The sequence below is a fragment of the Moschus berezovskii genome, chromosome 2 (assembly GCF_049115385.1).
Source record: "Moschus berezovskii isolate FMDL1 chromosome 2, NW_MosBer_1.0, whole genome shotgun sequence".
Classification (NCBI taxonomy): domain Eukaryota; kingdom Metazoa; phylum Chordata; class Mammalia; order Artiodactyla; family Moschidae; genus Moschus; species Moschus berezovskii.
In genome coordinates this window covers 99,760,394-99,773,511 of record NC_142461.1, presented here as the reverse complement: position 1 = coordinate 99,773,511, position 13,118 = coordinate 99,760,394, and the positions used below count along the sequence as shown (strand labels likewise).

The 13,118-nt window shown below is 41.0% G+C and overlaps 1 protein-coding gene across 1 annotated transcript in view; it reads left to right on the top strand.

The window, feature by feature from the left end:
- Positions 1-244: 244 nt before the first annotated feature.
- Positions 245-13,118, top strand: part of ACVR1C (activin A receptor type 1C) — a 97,176-nt gene continuing 84,302 nt past the window's right edge. The window contains exon 1 of the mRNA XM_055398216.2: positions 245-585. Within this exon, the coding sequence (XP_055254191.1) occupies positions 513-585 (73 nt within the window). The 5' untranslated portion in view covers positions 245-512. The remainder of the gene's footprint in view (positions 586-13,118) is intronic.

Here is a 13,118-nt window from a genome sequence, read left to right as displayed (position 1 = left end):
CATCTGCTGCAGGGTTTAAGTTTTCCTAAAGTCTCAGTAGGGCTTTCCGTCCTGTCCCGACCCGCTTCTCAGCGTACCCAGTCCTGGGGACTCCGCCCACCTCACCATTCTTATTCCGCTCCCTACCCATCCCCGCCCCGCCTCTGGGCGCTCTCCCTGCCTCCCCCACCAGCCGCCTTTGCCCGCCCGCTGGGCAGCGCCAGGCCCCGGGCAGCAGCGGGAGGGCCCGGGGCGGAGGCGCGGCAGGGGCGGGCTCTGCCGCCCCCCGCCCCCCGCCGCTGCCAGCCCGGCTGCGGGGCCAGAGGCTGCAGCCCCGCGCGCAGCCAGCCGCGGGGGCGGGGGCTGGGGGAGGCAGGGGAGGCGGGCGCCAGCGCCGAGGAGAGCCAACCGCACGCTTGAGAAGGGTACCGGGCTGCGCTTCCTTGCAGCGCCCCGGGAACTTCAAAGCGGCCCGCGCTGCCCCGGCCGCTCCTCTCCCCGGCCTGAAAGCGCGGGCGCGGCGCCCCGTGGCCATGACCCGAGCGCTCTGCGCCGCGCTCCGCCAGGCTCTTCTGCTGCTCGCCGCCGCCGCCGCCCTCTCGGCAGGTACCACAGGCTCCCTTTTCTCCGAGCCCGCGAGGGTGGAAGTCGGGGGCTGTTTGCGGGTGGCCGAGGGATGGGGGAAGAAGGCGCTCCGAGCGAAATGACCTTCCTCGGGGAGGGTGGGTAGCGCCAGCTGGATTGAGAGGGGCGTGATAAGGGCGTGGGCACCTGACGTCTGAGAGCGGGGTAGACAGGTGTGTCTACGATGAAGCCACGAGGAGGAGGGAAAAAGCTACGGGGACGTGGGGGTATGGTGTTGGGGGGAACTGAGGGGAGCTGAGTGACAGATTGGGGGGCAGTTTGCTGCGGAGGGAGTAGGAGAGTGTTTGTGGGTGTGCGCAGGGCTGGGAGTTGGGTGACACCCCGAGTTCACACTGCTGGGGCTTTAGGGACGCTCCGTGCTGAGCTCCGGAGAGCTGAGCAAGGTTGAGGAGACGGTGGTGGGAGGGAAGGGAGCGGTGGTGGCAATTCAGTCTGAGTTTTAAGAGATGAGGGTTACCTCAAAAGCCGCTGGTGCCAAGCTCCGTAGGTGGGAGTGGGAGCTTAAATCTGCGTGGTGTGCAAGGCACAGTGCTTTCGAGGTATGATCTTTACTAAGAGTTGCAGGGGGAAAATTGTTCTGGCAAGAGTCCCAGCGTTTATAACAGGTCTGTGCTTTGATAGGCTAAATAGAACCCTCGGCCCAAGCTAGAAATTAAACATTTCTTTATAATGTGTTGACTAGAAACTGGGGCAAATGCATCTTTTAGTAAAATTATAGCGTGCTATGATGGAAAACCCTTTAACTCTAAAACTCTTTTCATTATAACGTTATTCTGGGTTATGGAGAGGCACCAGGAGCAGATTCCTTGCTAACTCATTCTTTAAACATTCCAAAAAGACGTTTAAGATATTTGCACATAAAAACTACGGTGTTTTTCCATTGGGCTGTACTTTGTCCAAAGATGATTTTTATGCATTTTTGTTTTCTTCGATGACAGTCTGTTTGACATTAATAGCTATACTCCAGGTAGTTTTCCTCTTAGCGACATATTGGGGAGAATGTTTTGAGTAGTATGATTCCTGTCACATGCAGAGTCAGCGTTTCAGATGGTCTGAGAGACTTACCAAACATTGTATTCAAATGAGAATTTAATTGTTGGAAGTGATCAGTTGATGCAATATGAGGATTAAAACATTTCAGTTATCTTTGAAAAGGCCAGCCTCTTAGGAGAGCGGTTACCCAGAGACTTAGACAGAAGATGATGTGATAAAGGGAAGCATTTGTGTTCAGAGTCAGTAAATTCATCAATGGGAAGAAAAATGGGTATGGAAAGTCTTTATAAGAAATGGGCAGAAACTCCACTAACTTGGGGTATTCAAAGTGCTCTTGATGATTTAATTGAATTTACACACTTTTACACACACATACACAGTCTGCTGGAGATCACAGTTCTGACTGGGTACCTCTGAAGTTGCCTCTGAAGGCTATCTGTAAACCCTTTTTTATTTCAGGGAACTAATAGTTTTGTTGCAGACATTTAAACAGTAGACTCAATTATTTTTTAATCTAGCTTGAAAGGTTTATTTTATTATGTGACAGAATTTTTAGAACATTTCAGTGTTTAGAAACACTAGGCATAGCAACATAGAAAAATATGCCCTGCTATGTTCTCAAAAAGGCATGGAAACTTTTGAAATTAAAATGTGCAAAAAACAAAGAAAATAGATCGTCCCTTCAAATTTGCTTGTTTCCTGAAAATTTGAAAAAAAAGAAGTGAAAGTTGCTATACAGTCCATGGAATTCTCTGGGCAAGAATACTGCAGTGGGTAGCTGTTCCCTTACTCCAGGGAATCTTCCCAACCTGGGGATCGAACCCAGGTTTCCTGCAGGTGGATTCTTTACCAGCTGAGCCACCAAGGAAGCCCAAGAATACTGGAGTGGGTAGCCTATCCCTTCTCCAGGGGATCTTCCTGACCCAGGAATTGAACTGGGGTCTCCTGTATTGCAGGCGGATTCTTTACCAACTGAGTTATTGGCAAAGGCTATGGAAAATGCCTGATATGGAGATAATGTGTCAATATAGTAGAAAAGTACTTATCAAAATGGAACTTTTACAGTGGACTTTTCTATGTGGAATGAAATCATTTTCAATTCTCTTTAAGAAGCTTTACTTCTCTTTGTGTCCCACAGAAAAAAATGTAGATTGTGCATTGCATTTTTGATTCTTGGTTTTATGAAAATCTTTAATTATTTGATAGAGGGATTCAAGATTATTTTATCTTTTAAATTGTTTTTCTTACGTAGTTACCTTCATTAGTTTTGACCTAGTCACTTACAAATTGTTGTTAATCACATTTACCATCTTTTGAAAACATACATGCCATGATTGACATGTTATATGAGAAGTTGCTATTGACACAGTGACATAGCAAAACTGCATGACAGAAAACACCACTTTCCAATTTGACTCTGCTGAGCACCAGGCCTAGGACCTGAAATATCTGAAAATATTGATGAACCAATAAACCCTTTTTGCTTTGGCTGTTCTCCTCCAGCATCTCTAGCACCTTAGGCGCATTAAGCCTTGACAGCAGAGTAGAAATCATTGCTCCTTGTTGAGAATCTCAGAGGGTAATTGCTGATCTGGTAGAAACTTAGAGAAAATGTTTATTGGTCTGGACTGGTTTAAAAAATTAGGTTGCTCTGAGTTGCTCTAATTATCTGTTTCTGTGTTCCTTGGTGTTTGATAAGGAAGACCTGACATGATCTCACAACATTTATCATATGTTCAGTTCAGTTCAGTTCAGTTTAGTCGCTCAGTCGTGTCTGACTCTCCGCGACCCCATGAATCAGCACGCCAGGCCTCCCTGTCCATCACCAACCCCCGGAGTTCACTCAAACTCATGTCCACAGAGTCGGTGATGCCATCCAGCCATCTCATTCTCTGTCGTCCCCTTCTCCTCCTGCCCCCAACCTTTCCTAGCATCAGAGTCTTTTCCAGTGAGTCAACTCGTTGCATGAGGTGGCCAAAGTATTGCAGTTTCAGCTTTAGCATCAGTTGTACTAAACAACAAATTGCCAGAAAATGTCTTGGAGTTCTCAAATTTGAAGCTGGACTTGGGTATTATACAGATTTACACATTGTATAGCCTCTACTTATTTTAGGAAAGTCCTTTGTCTTCTAGTTGGAAAGGATTATTAGGCCTCTAGAAGGCTAGGTGCTGCCTCTAAAAGTGAAAAGATAACTTTCATTTAATAACTCGAGTGGGAGTGGGGGTTTCAGCTAATGAGTTTTGTCTTGTTTTCCCGCTTAACAGCAGTTAGCAGTTCCTACTATACATTTTAAGCTGAGCTGAAAGTGAAAGCCTTGGACTGACGGAATTTATTATGTAAAAGATGTCACCTTTGCCTTTCTTTAAGGACAGTCATTTATTGGTTGACTGACACAAATATAGCAAGAGGCTCTGTGGTTCTGAAAAAGAGACTTCTTTGGACTAGAAGCAACTCTGTGCAGGAGTACTTGGGGGCATATTTCTTCATTGTCTCTATCTGCCTGAACCCATTGAGAGTTCCTCCATTTTACTGCTGCTGCTGCTAAGTCGCTTCAGTCGTGTCCGACTCTGTGCGACCCCATAAATAGCAGCCCACTAGGCTCCTCCGTCCCTGGGATTCTCCAGGCAAGAACACTGGGGTGGGTTGCCATTTCCTTCTCCAATGCATGAAAGTGAAAAGTGAAAGTGAAGTTGCTCAGTCAAGTCCGACTCTTAGCGACCCCATGGACTACAAGGATGCAAAAATGAAGTATTTGAGGTGTGAGAGTGTGGGAGGAGCAAAGGATGACACCCAGTTTTGACCTAAGCTATAGAAGAGACCATTAAGAGGGGTGAGGCTAACTGCAGGAGCAGTCTGAGGAGGACTGAGGCGTGGAGGCAGAGAGTTGGACCTTGGTGTTGGCTATGTTGAGCTTTAAATGTCTATTAAGCACTGAGTGGAGATGTCAAGTAAGCGGTTGGTTGTATTGAGTCTGGAGTTTTGTGGGTAAGAATAACCTGAAGCTTAAAAATCTAGAGCCAAAGGCATTTACAGATAATTTTAAAAGCCACATTAAATAGTCACATATTTAGCAAATCATAGCATGTCCAGTTGAACTGAATTTCAGGTAAACAACAAATAATTTTTTAGTATGTTACAAATATGACTTGGGACACACATATATTAAAAATTAATTGCTGTCTAATATCAATTTAGCTCGGCATTCTATACTTTTATCTGGCAATCTAACACTAAAAAAAAGTATTGTAGTGAGATGAGCTACTTCAAATATATGAATTCCAAGCTTTTGCATTAGAAAATGAGCCTATTTTCCTCTCCTTGTCTCTTAAAACTTCTGTTTTTGTTCTGCTGCCATCTCCATATGTATCTCTGAATAGGTCACTTCCAAGCCTTTGAACTGAATGTCTCCTCAGCTTAGTTGGCAGTGAGGGATACCCAGACTTTCCTACCTTACAGGAAGGAGTGCCTTAACATGAAAGAATGTGTGAAAAAGAAGTACTCTTTAGACTCTGTGAATGATTTATTATTACGTGAAAGCAGTTGGTTTTTCCCAAGGTTATTATTTTTTTTAATGTGATTGTTCCTTTCAAATCCATTTTTAGAATTCAGGGGGACTGGTTCTACCCTGGGATACAGAGATTTGAGGATGCTCAAGTGCCTTACATACAACTGTGTAGTATTTGCATATAATCTGTGTACATCCTCCCATATATTTTTAATCATCTCTTGATGACTTATATTAACTAATACAATGTAAACATTATGTAAATAGTTGTAAGTACAATGTAAAAACTATGTAAAGAGCTGCTGTGCCTGCGTGCTAAATTGCTTTAGTCCTGTCCATCTCAGCAACCCTATGGGCTGTAGCCTGCCAGGCTTCTCTATTCATGGGGATTTTCCAGGAAAGAATACTGGAGTGGGTTGCCATGCCCTCCTCCAGGGGATCTTCCCAACTCAGAGATTGAACCTGCGTCTCATGTCTCCTGCATTGGTAAGCAGGTTCTTTACCATTAGCGCCATCTAAGAAGCCCACCAACACATGGCAAATTCGATTTTTGCTTTTTGGAACTTTCTAGAGGTGGTTGGTTGCATCCACAAATGTGGAACCTATGGATAAGGAGGCCAACTGTATTCTCCTTTTGAAAGATCTCTAGGCAGTAGCTGAGATTAAGCTTGTTGTATTTTTCTTGGCAGAACCTGCATCCCTTATTGTAAATAAGAAAAAGTCAAGGAGAGAGGAGAATGAATAGAGTCACATAAGACTTAATAACCTGACACAGTTTGAGGTTCCAGAACATGTTCCTAAGAGAGTGATTTCCAGTCCTTCAGGAGAGGGTCAGGGATATATAAATATTATCCAGAGGCTGTGTAGTTCCTGCTCTAGCTAAGTCTTGACCTGCTACCAAATAATTAGTGTTGGCTTCATTTTGAGATATGTAGGGGGAAAGTTGGAGAAGGCAATGGCAAGCCACTCCAGTACTCTTGCCTAGAAAATCCCATGGATGGAGGAGCCTGGTAGGCTGCAGTCCGTGGGGTCGCTAAGGGTCGGACACGACTGAGCTACTTCACTTTCACTTTTCACTTTCACACATTGGAGAAGGAAATGGCAACCCACTCCAGTGTTCTTGCCTGGAGAATCCCAGGGACGGGGGAGCCTGGTGGGCTTCCGTCTATGGGGTCACACAGAGTCGGACACGACTGAAGTGACTTAGCAGCAGGGGGAAAGTATCCTATAAATGATCAACTGCGGGCATGAATCATTAATTAGCTCAAACAGATATGTTTGTATGTATATAAATAGTTTATTTTAATAAATAATCAAACAACAGGATTAATTTTCAAATATAAATAGAAAACAGAACTAAACTGAAGCAAAAGGAAAAGGTTAAAGAATAGAGTGTGTATTATCTATCATTCTTTAACATTCATATCTGTGTGGCTTTTTTTGGATTTTTTGATTGCTTATGACGTCATATTAAAAAATTTTCACAGCTAATAGTAAAAAATCTCAAGTTTATCTTTATCTTGTTTAAGAAGTTGGAATAATATTGGAATATGTTTGTAAGTGATATAGAAATTCCAGATGAATGCACAAGTATATGAATGTACTAAAGCCATCAAATTATATGCTTCAGATTGGCAAATTGTATGGAATGTTATTTATTTCAATAAAGCTGTTAAAAAGTAGTTTTAATAGTAATAACAATAATAAAAAGAAATTCCACTTTTGCTAACAGACTTAGGAATACCTGAATACTGTCTTGGCTCAACTGTGGGTCTCCTCCAGTCTAAGGGGAGTTACTAAGTGGGACATGTAGAAAATGGAGGGAAAATAAGTCAAAGTAACTTTGTTTGTCACCTGGTACTTTGGCCTCGAATTGTATGGTGGAACTCTAATATCCTCCCTTTTTCTAAACTTAAAAAAATTAAATAACCTAGGATAAAGAAAGGGGGTTTGTGATAAGTCAGAATCCTAGATCCTGACACTACGATACCATCAAAGAGTCTTGCAGTTCTTGGATGAAGCCAGAGTGACAAAGTGGGGCCCTCTATCTTCAGTAGCTTGTGGTAGTTCAGCGTTTATGGCAGCTCTGACGGGAGTTCCAGGCCGTAATCTCAGGGGTGACTGCTAAGCAGGAGAAAGGCAGAGTCTGTGGAGAAGGGTGGCTGGTTGTGTTCTGTGATGAAGTGGGTGCTGCCCTTCCCATGCTTGCTGTGAAAAGAAGTAGGAGACAGGGTTGTGACCAAGAGCTCTGTGCCTTTCGTGTGTTTTGAAAACTGGATCCCTGAAGCATGTGGGCCTTTTAGTTCCCTGGAACCTGAACAATAATGATCACTCCTCCTTTGCATTTACGGATCTAGCAAAAAGTAACACAGAGAGAGAGGAGGTGAGTAGGAGTGTGAAAGAGACGAGGAAGACTTTTATTTCCATAGAAGCCAACCCTCCATTATTTTTCACTACTTTGCCTTATCACGTGGCTCTTGAATTAACCTGCTCTGATTGACCAAGATTCTGTTCTGTCCTGATGCTTCCCTTTTTCTCCTCTAGAATAACTTCCCTCTTCCGTTGTTTTCTTCTTATTTAGGGTAGGTATATGAAGATACTGTTTCTCTGGAATTGTTTTAAATTAATCCCCTCAAGAATTCATGGGTGAATCATTCAGTATGACTCAAGAGCTTGGCTTATTATTTTTTTAAAACAATTTAAATGTGTCAGTGACTGAAGCATCCCAAATTAGATCAATCTACTTTTTCATTAAACTTTTCACATTGAGAAAATGATTAGGTTGCTCTAATTTTGCAAGTAAAACACATATATTTTCTTCTAATTTGTTTTATCATTTTTGTCTCATGCTAAGGTAAAATGACAGAGATAGATACCACATCTCTGATGGTTGATTAAGCTCCCTGTAAATTTTTCATTCAGTGCCATGATTGAATTAATACTCTGGTCAAAAACCAGATTAGAAAAAAAAAATCTAATCTATCAGGATCTGGACAATGATCATTTTAATGCAAAATGTCTAGTTTCATAAATGCATGCTTAGTTTAGAGATGTTAACTTAAAGGGTGGTAATCCAGATTAACAGTTTTCAGGAACCAGAGTGTTTTAAAACAGAGTCAAAATATATTAAAGAATATTAATTCATCACATCTCATAGCTTCATGCCATGACATTTTCCTGGCCTGATCCCCTAGAGATGTGTTTTTTTCTTTTTTTCTCCTTTCTATTTCTGTTATCGCTCTTCAAGGGCAAAGATCTGCACTGTGAAGCTTTACCTCTCTAAAATCATAGGGAGACTGCATATGTGTTTAGTAACTCAGTCATGTCCAGCTCTGTGCAAACCCATGGACTGTAGTCCATCAGGCTCCTCTGTCCATGGGATTTTCCAGGCAAAAATACTGGAGTGGGTTGCCATTCCTCTAGGAGATCTTCCTGACCCAGGGATCAAACCTATGTCTCCTGCATCTCCTGCATTGGCACTCAAATTCCACTCAAATTCCAAATTCCTGGAAATGTGCATTTCGAGGAAATAGCCCATATACTCTAAATTTGAAACACTGAATAAGGAATAATTATATGATTAGCAGTAGATTCCTTAAAGAATAATAAATGCATAGTTGAATGAACTTCTCTCCCTTTTAAAATCTTTCTCTCCTATAGCTGTTCTCTATAAATATTAGCTTTCTTATATTAAAAAGGGTTGCTTTTTTGCACGTAGAAGAAAGTTGACTTTGTTAAAACAGTTGGACTTGAACTCTCCTTTGGATATTATCATAAAGATTATCATAGTATTTCCTTATTACTTTTTAATACCTATAGTATTTGTAGTTTTGTCCCATCTTTTATTTTTGACATTGAGCATTTGAATTTTCTTTCTTTTTACCTTGATCAGTCTAGCTGGAGATTTATTGATTTCTTTCAAATATGTAAAACATATGAGGTTAATAGCACAAAAGACAAGAAGAGGGAAATAGAAGAATATAACAATAAGGTTGTTAGATCAAACTATGATAATTTAAAGGTTCATATTATAAATCTTGTAGTAATAACTAAAAAGGAATCAGAGATCTAGCTTATAAACTAATATTAGAAATAATATAGATTACTAACAGTCAATTAAACCAAATAAGGCAAAAATTGTGGAAAAAGGGAGAGATATAAAAATAAAAAGAAAACAGATTTAAACATAGCCACATTGGTACATACATTAAGTGTATATGCTCTAAACACTCCAGTTAAAAGATAAATATGGAATACTGCAAGGAGATCCAACCAGTCCATTCTAAAGGAGATCAATCCTGGATGTTCATTGGAGGGACTGATGCTAAGGCTGAAACTCCAATACTTTGGCCACCTCATGAGACGAGTTGACTCACTGGAAAAGACTCTGATGCTGGGAAAGGTTGGGGGCGGGAGGAGAAGGGGACGACGGAGAATGAGATGGCTGGATGGCATCACCGACTCTGTGGACATGAGTTTGAGTGTACTCCTGGAGTTGGTGATGGACAGGGAGGCCTGGCGTGCTGTGATTCATGGGGTCGCGGAGAGTCGGACACGACTGAGCGACTGAACTGAACTGAACTGAACTGAAATGTAAAACAATACCCAACCATATTTTCTCTTCAAGAAAACCATTTATATACACATAGGTATGTATGTTGGAGAAGGAAATGGCAACCCAATCCAGTATTCTTGCCTAGAAAATCTTGTGGACAGAGGAGCCTGATGGGCTGCTGTCCATAGGGTTGCACAGAGTCGGACACGACTGAAATGACTTAGCATGCATGAATGCATTGGAAGAGGAAATGGCAACCCTCTGCAATATTCTTGCCTGGAGAATCCCAGGGACAGAGGAGCCTGGTGGGCTGCCGTCTATGGGGCCACACAGAGTCAGACACAACTGAAGCGACTTAGCAACAGCAGCAGCAGCAGGTATGTATGTGGGCTTTCCAGATGGTGCTAGTGGTAAAGAACCCACCCACCAATGCAGGGGACCTAAGAGATGTAGGTTTGATCCCTGGGTCAGGAAGATCCCCTGCAGGAGGGCATGGCAACCCATTTCAGTATTCTTGTTTGGAGAATCCCATGGACAGAGGAGCCTGGCTGTTACCATAGGGTAACAAAGAGTTGGACATGACTGAAGTGACTTAGCATGCATGCATGTATGTTTGCAGGTGTACATATGTACACATAAAGTTAAGAATATGAAGACGGGAAATCTATAATATGCAGACATTCAGCACCAAAAGGCTGGAGTAGCTATATTAATAGTAACAAAATGAAAAGAGAGATAAACAATACAAATATTAAGCATAGCTGGGATATCTGTATTAATTTTGAGAGAGTAGATTTTATAGCAAAGGATATCACCAGTGATAAAGAAAGACATGTCATAATAATAAATATTACCAGGGATGAAGGAGGAGATTTCCTAATAATAAATATACATCAAGAGGACATAATAATCTTAATGTGCATGTACCTATTAACAAACTTTTCAAATACATGAAGCAAAAATTTCAAAAACTAAAAAGAAGAATAGCCAAATTCAAATGTAAGTTGAAAATATTAATAATCCTCTCTCAGTGGTTGATAAAACAAGAAGACAGAAAATCAGTGAAGATAAAGATGATTTGAATAACAACATTAAGCAACTTGACCCGAATAACACTTATAGAACACTCTACCTGACAATGGAATGCATATTATTTTCAAGTGCACATGGTACATCCTCCAGATCAGATGCATGTTAGACTCTGAAATAAATAAAAATGAAATTAAAAATAACTAAAGTCATACAGATGATGTCCTTTCACCCCCAATGATTTAAAATAGAAGTCAATAATGAAACAATCTGGAAATTCCCAAAATATCTGAATTTAATCAACACATATCTAAATAGCCCACAGATCCCAGAACATCACAAAATATAGAAAATATTCTAAACTCAATGAAAACAAAAACACAGTATAGCACAATTTATGTATGAGCTGAAGCAGTTGCTGGGAAGGAAGTTTAGAGCTTTAAATGCTGATAGCAGAAAAAAAGAAAGACCTTAAGTGATGACTTAAGAAAGGGTCAGCAGACTATGACCCATTGGCTGTTCAACTTGTAAATAAAGTTTTATTGAAACACAGCAACATCTATTTATGTATCGTCTATGCTTGCTTTAATACTATGATGGCAGAATTAAGTAGCTGCAACAGAGACTGTAGGGTCCATGAGACTAAAATATGTATTATCTGACCCTTTAAGTGGAGAAGGAAATGGCAACCCACTCCAGTATTCTTGCCTAGAGAATCCTGTGGACAGAGGAGCCTGGTGGGCTGCTGTCCATAGGGTCACACAGAGTCGGACATGACTGAAGCAACTTAGCATGCATGCATGCATTGGAGAAGGAAATGGCAACTCAGTGCAGTATTCTTGCCTGGAGAATCCCAGGGACAGAGGAGCCTGGTGGGCTGCCATCTATTGGGTCGTTCAGGGTCAGAGACGACTGAAGCGACTTAGAAGCAGCAGCAGCAGACCCTCTAAGAAAAAGTCTGTAAACTTTTGATCTAAGGTATCAACTTAAGAATATAGAATAGAAAGTAATAAACTAAGTTCAAAGTAGGTAGAGGAATGAAATAGTGATAAGAATAGAAAATGATTGAAGGAAAAAAAAAGAAAATAAAACCAAATTTTTTTCATCTGAAAGCTTACAGACCAATATCTCTCATAGAGATGCAAAAATCTTCAACAAAATATCAAGCTGAGTTCAACCGTATAATAACAGGGTAATACATCATGATCAAGCAGGGTTTATCCTGGGTATGCAAGACTTTTCAATGTTAGGAAATCTAATATTATAATTCATCATTTCAGTAAAGAAGAAAAAATATGGCAATATCAATAGATTCACAAAAACCAGATGAGAATACTCAACATCTGTAATACAAACTCTCACCAAACTAAGAATGGAAGTGAACTTCTTAACATGAGAAAGAGCTTTTTCAGAAAACTTACAGCTAACATTGTATTTATCTGTGAAAGACTGGATGCTTCTCACTAAGAGTGAGGACAAGGAAAAGATGTCTGTTCTTACTACTTCTAATCAATACCAAATGGAAAGACCTAGCCAGTGCATTAAGAAAAATGTATATAAGGCATATGGATTACATAGGAATATGGGCAAATTTGTCTATTCACAGATAATTTGATTTTATATATAGAAAATATTAAAGAATCTCCAAAAAAAGTTTTAGAACCAATAAGTTTTTGGTGAAGTTCAAGGTTGCGTGATACACTTAATATAAAAAAATCAATTGTATTTTTATATAATAGTAATGGAAATTTAAAAATTGGAAAAAGGAACCATGTACAGTGGCATCAAAACATTCATGTAATACTTAGGTGTCAATCTAACACAATATGTAGAAAACCTCTACTTTGGAAAATATGAAACACAGTTGAAAGAACTTAAAGACCTAAATAAATGGAATGATATACTATATTCTCTGAACTGAAGTTTCAGTGTTGCTAATATGTGAGTTATTTTCAAATAGGTCTATAGACTCAATGTAATCACAATCAAAATCCCAGCAGGGATTTTTGCAGAATTCACCAAGCTTTAAAAAAATTATGTGCTGAGTAACTGCAAGGAGATCCAACCAGTCCATTCTAAAGGAGATCAATCCTGGGTGTTCATTGGAAGGACTGATGCTAAAGCTGAAACTCCAATACTTTGGCCACCTCATGCGACGAGTTGACTCACTGGAAAAGACTCTGATGCTGGGAAAGGTTGGGGCGGGAGGAGAAGGGGACGACGGAGAATGAGATGGCTGGATGGCATCACCGACTCTGTGGACATGAGTTTGAGTGAACTCCGGGAGTTGGTGATGGACAGGGAGGCCTGGCGTGCTGTGATTCATGGGGTCGCAGAGAGTCAGACACGACTGAGAGACTGAACTGAACTGACCAGAACTTCAGTCATGTCTGACTCTTGGTGATGCTATG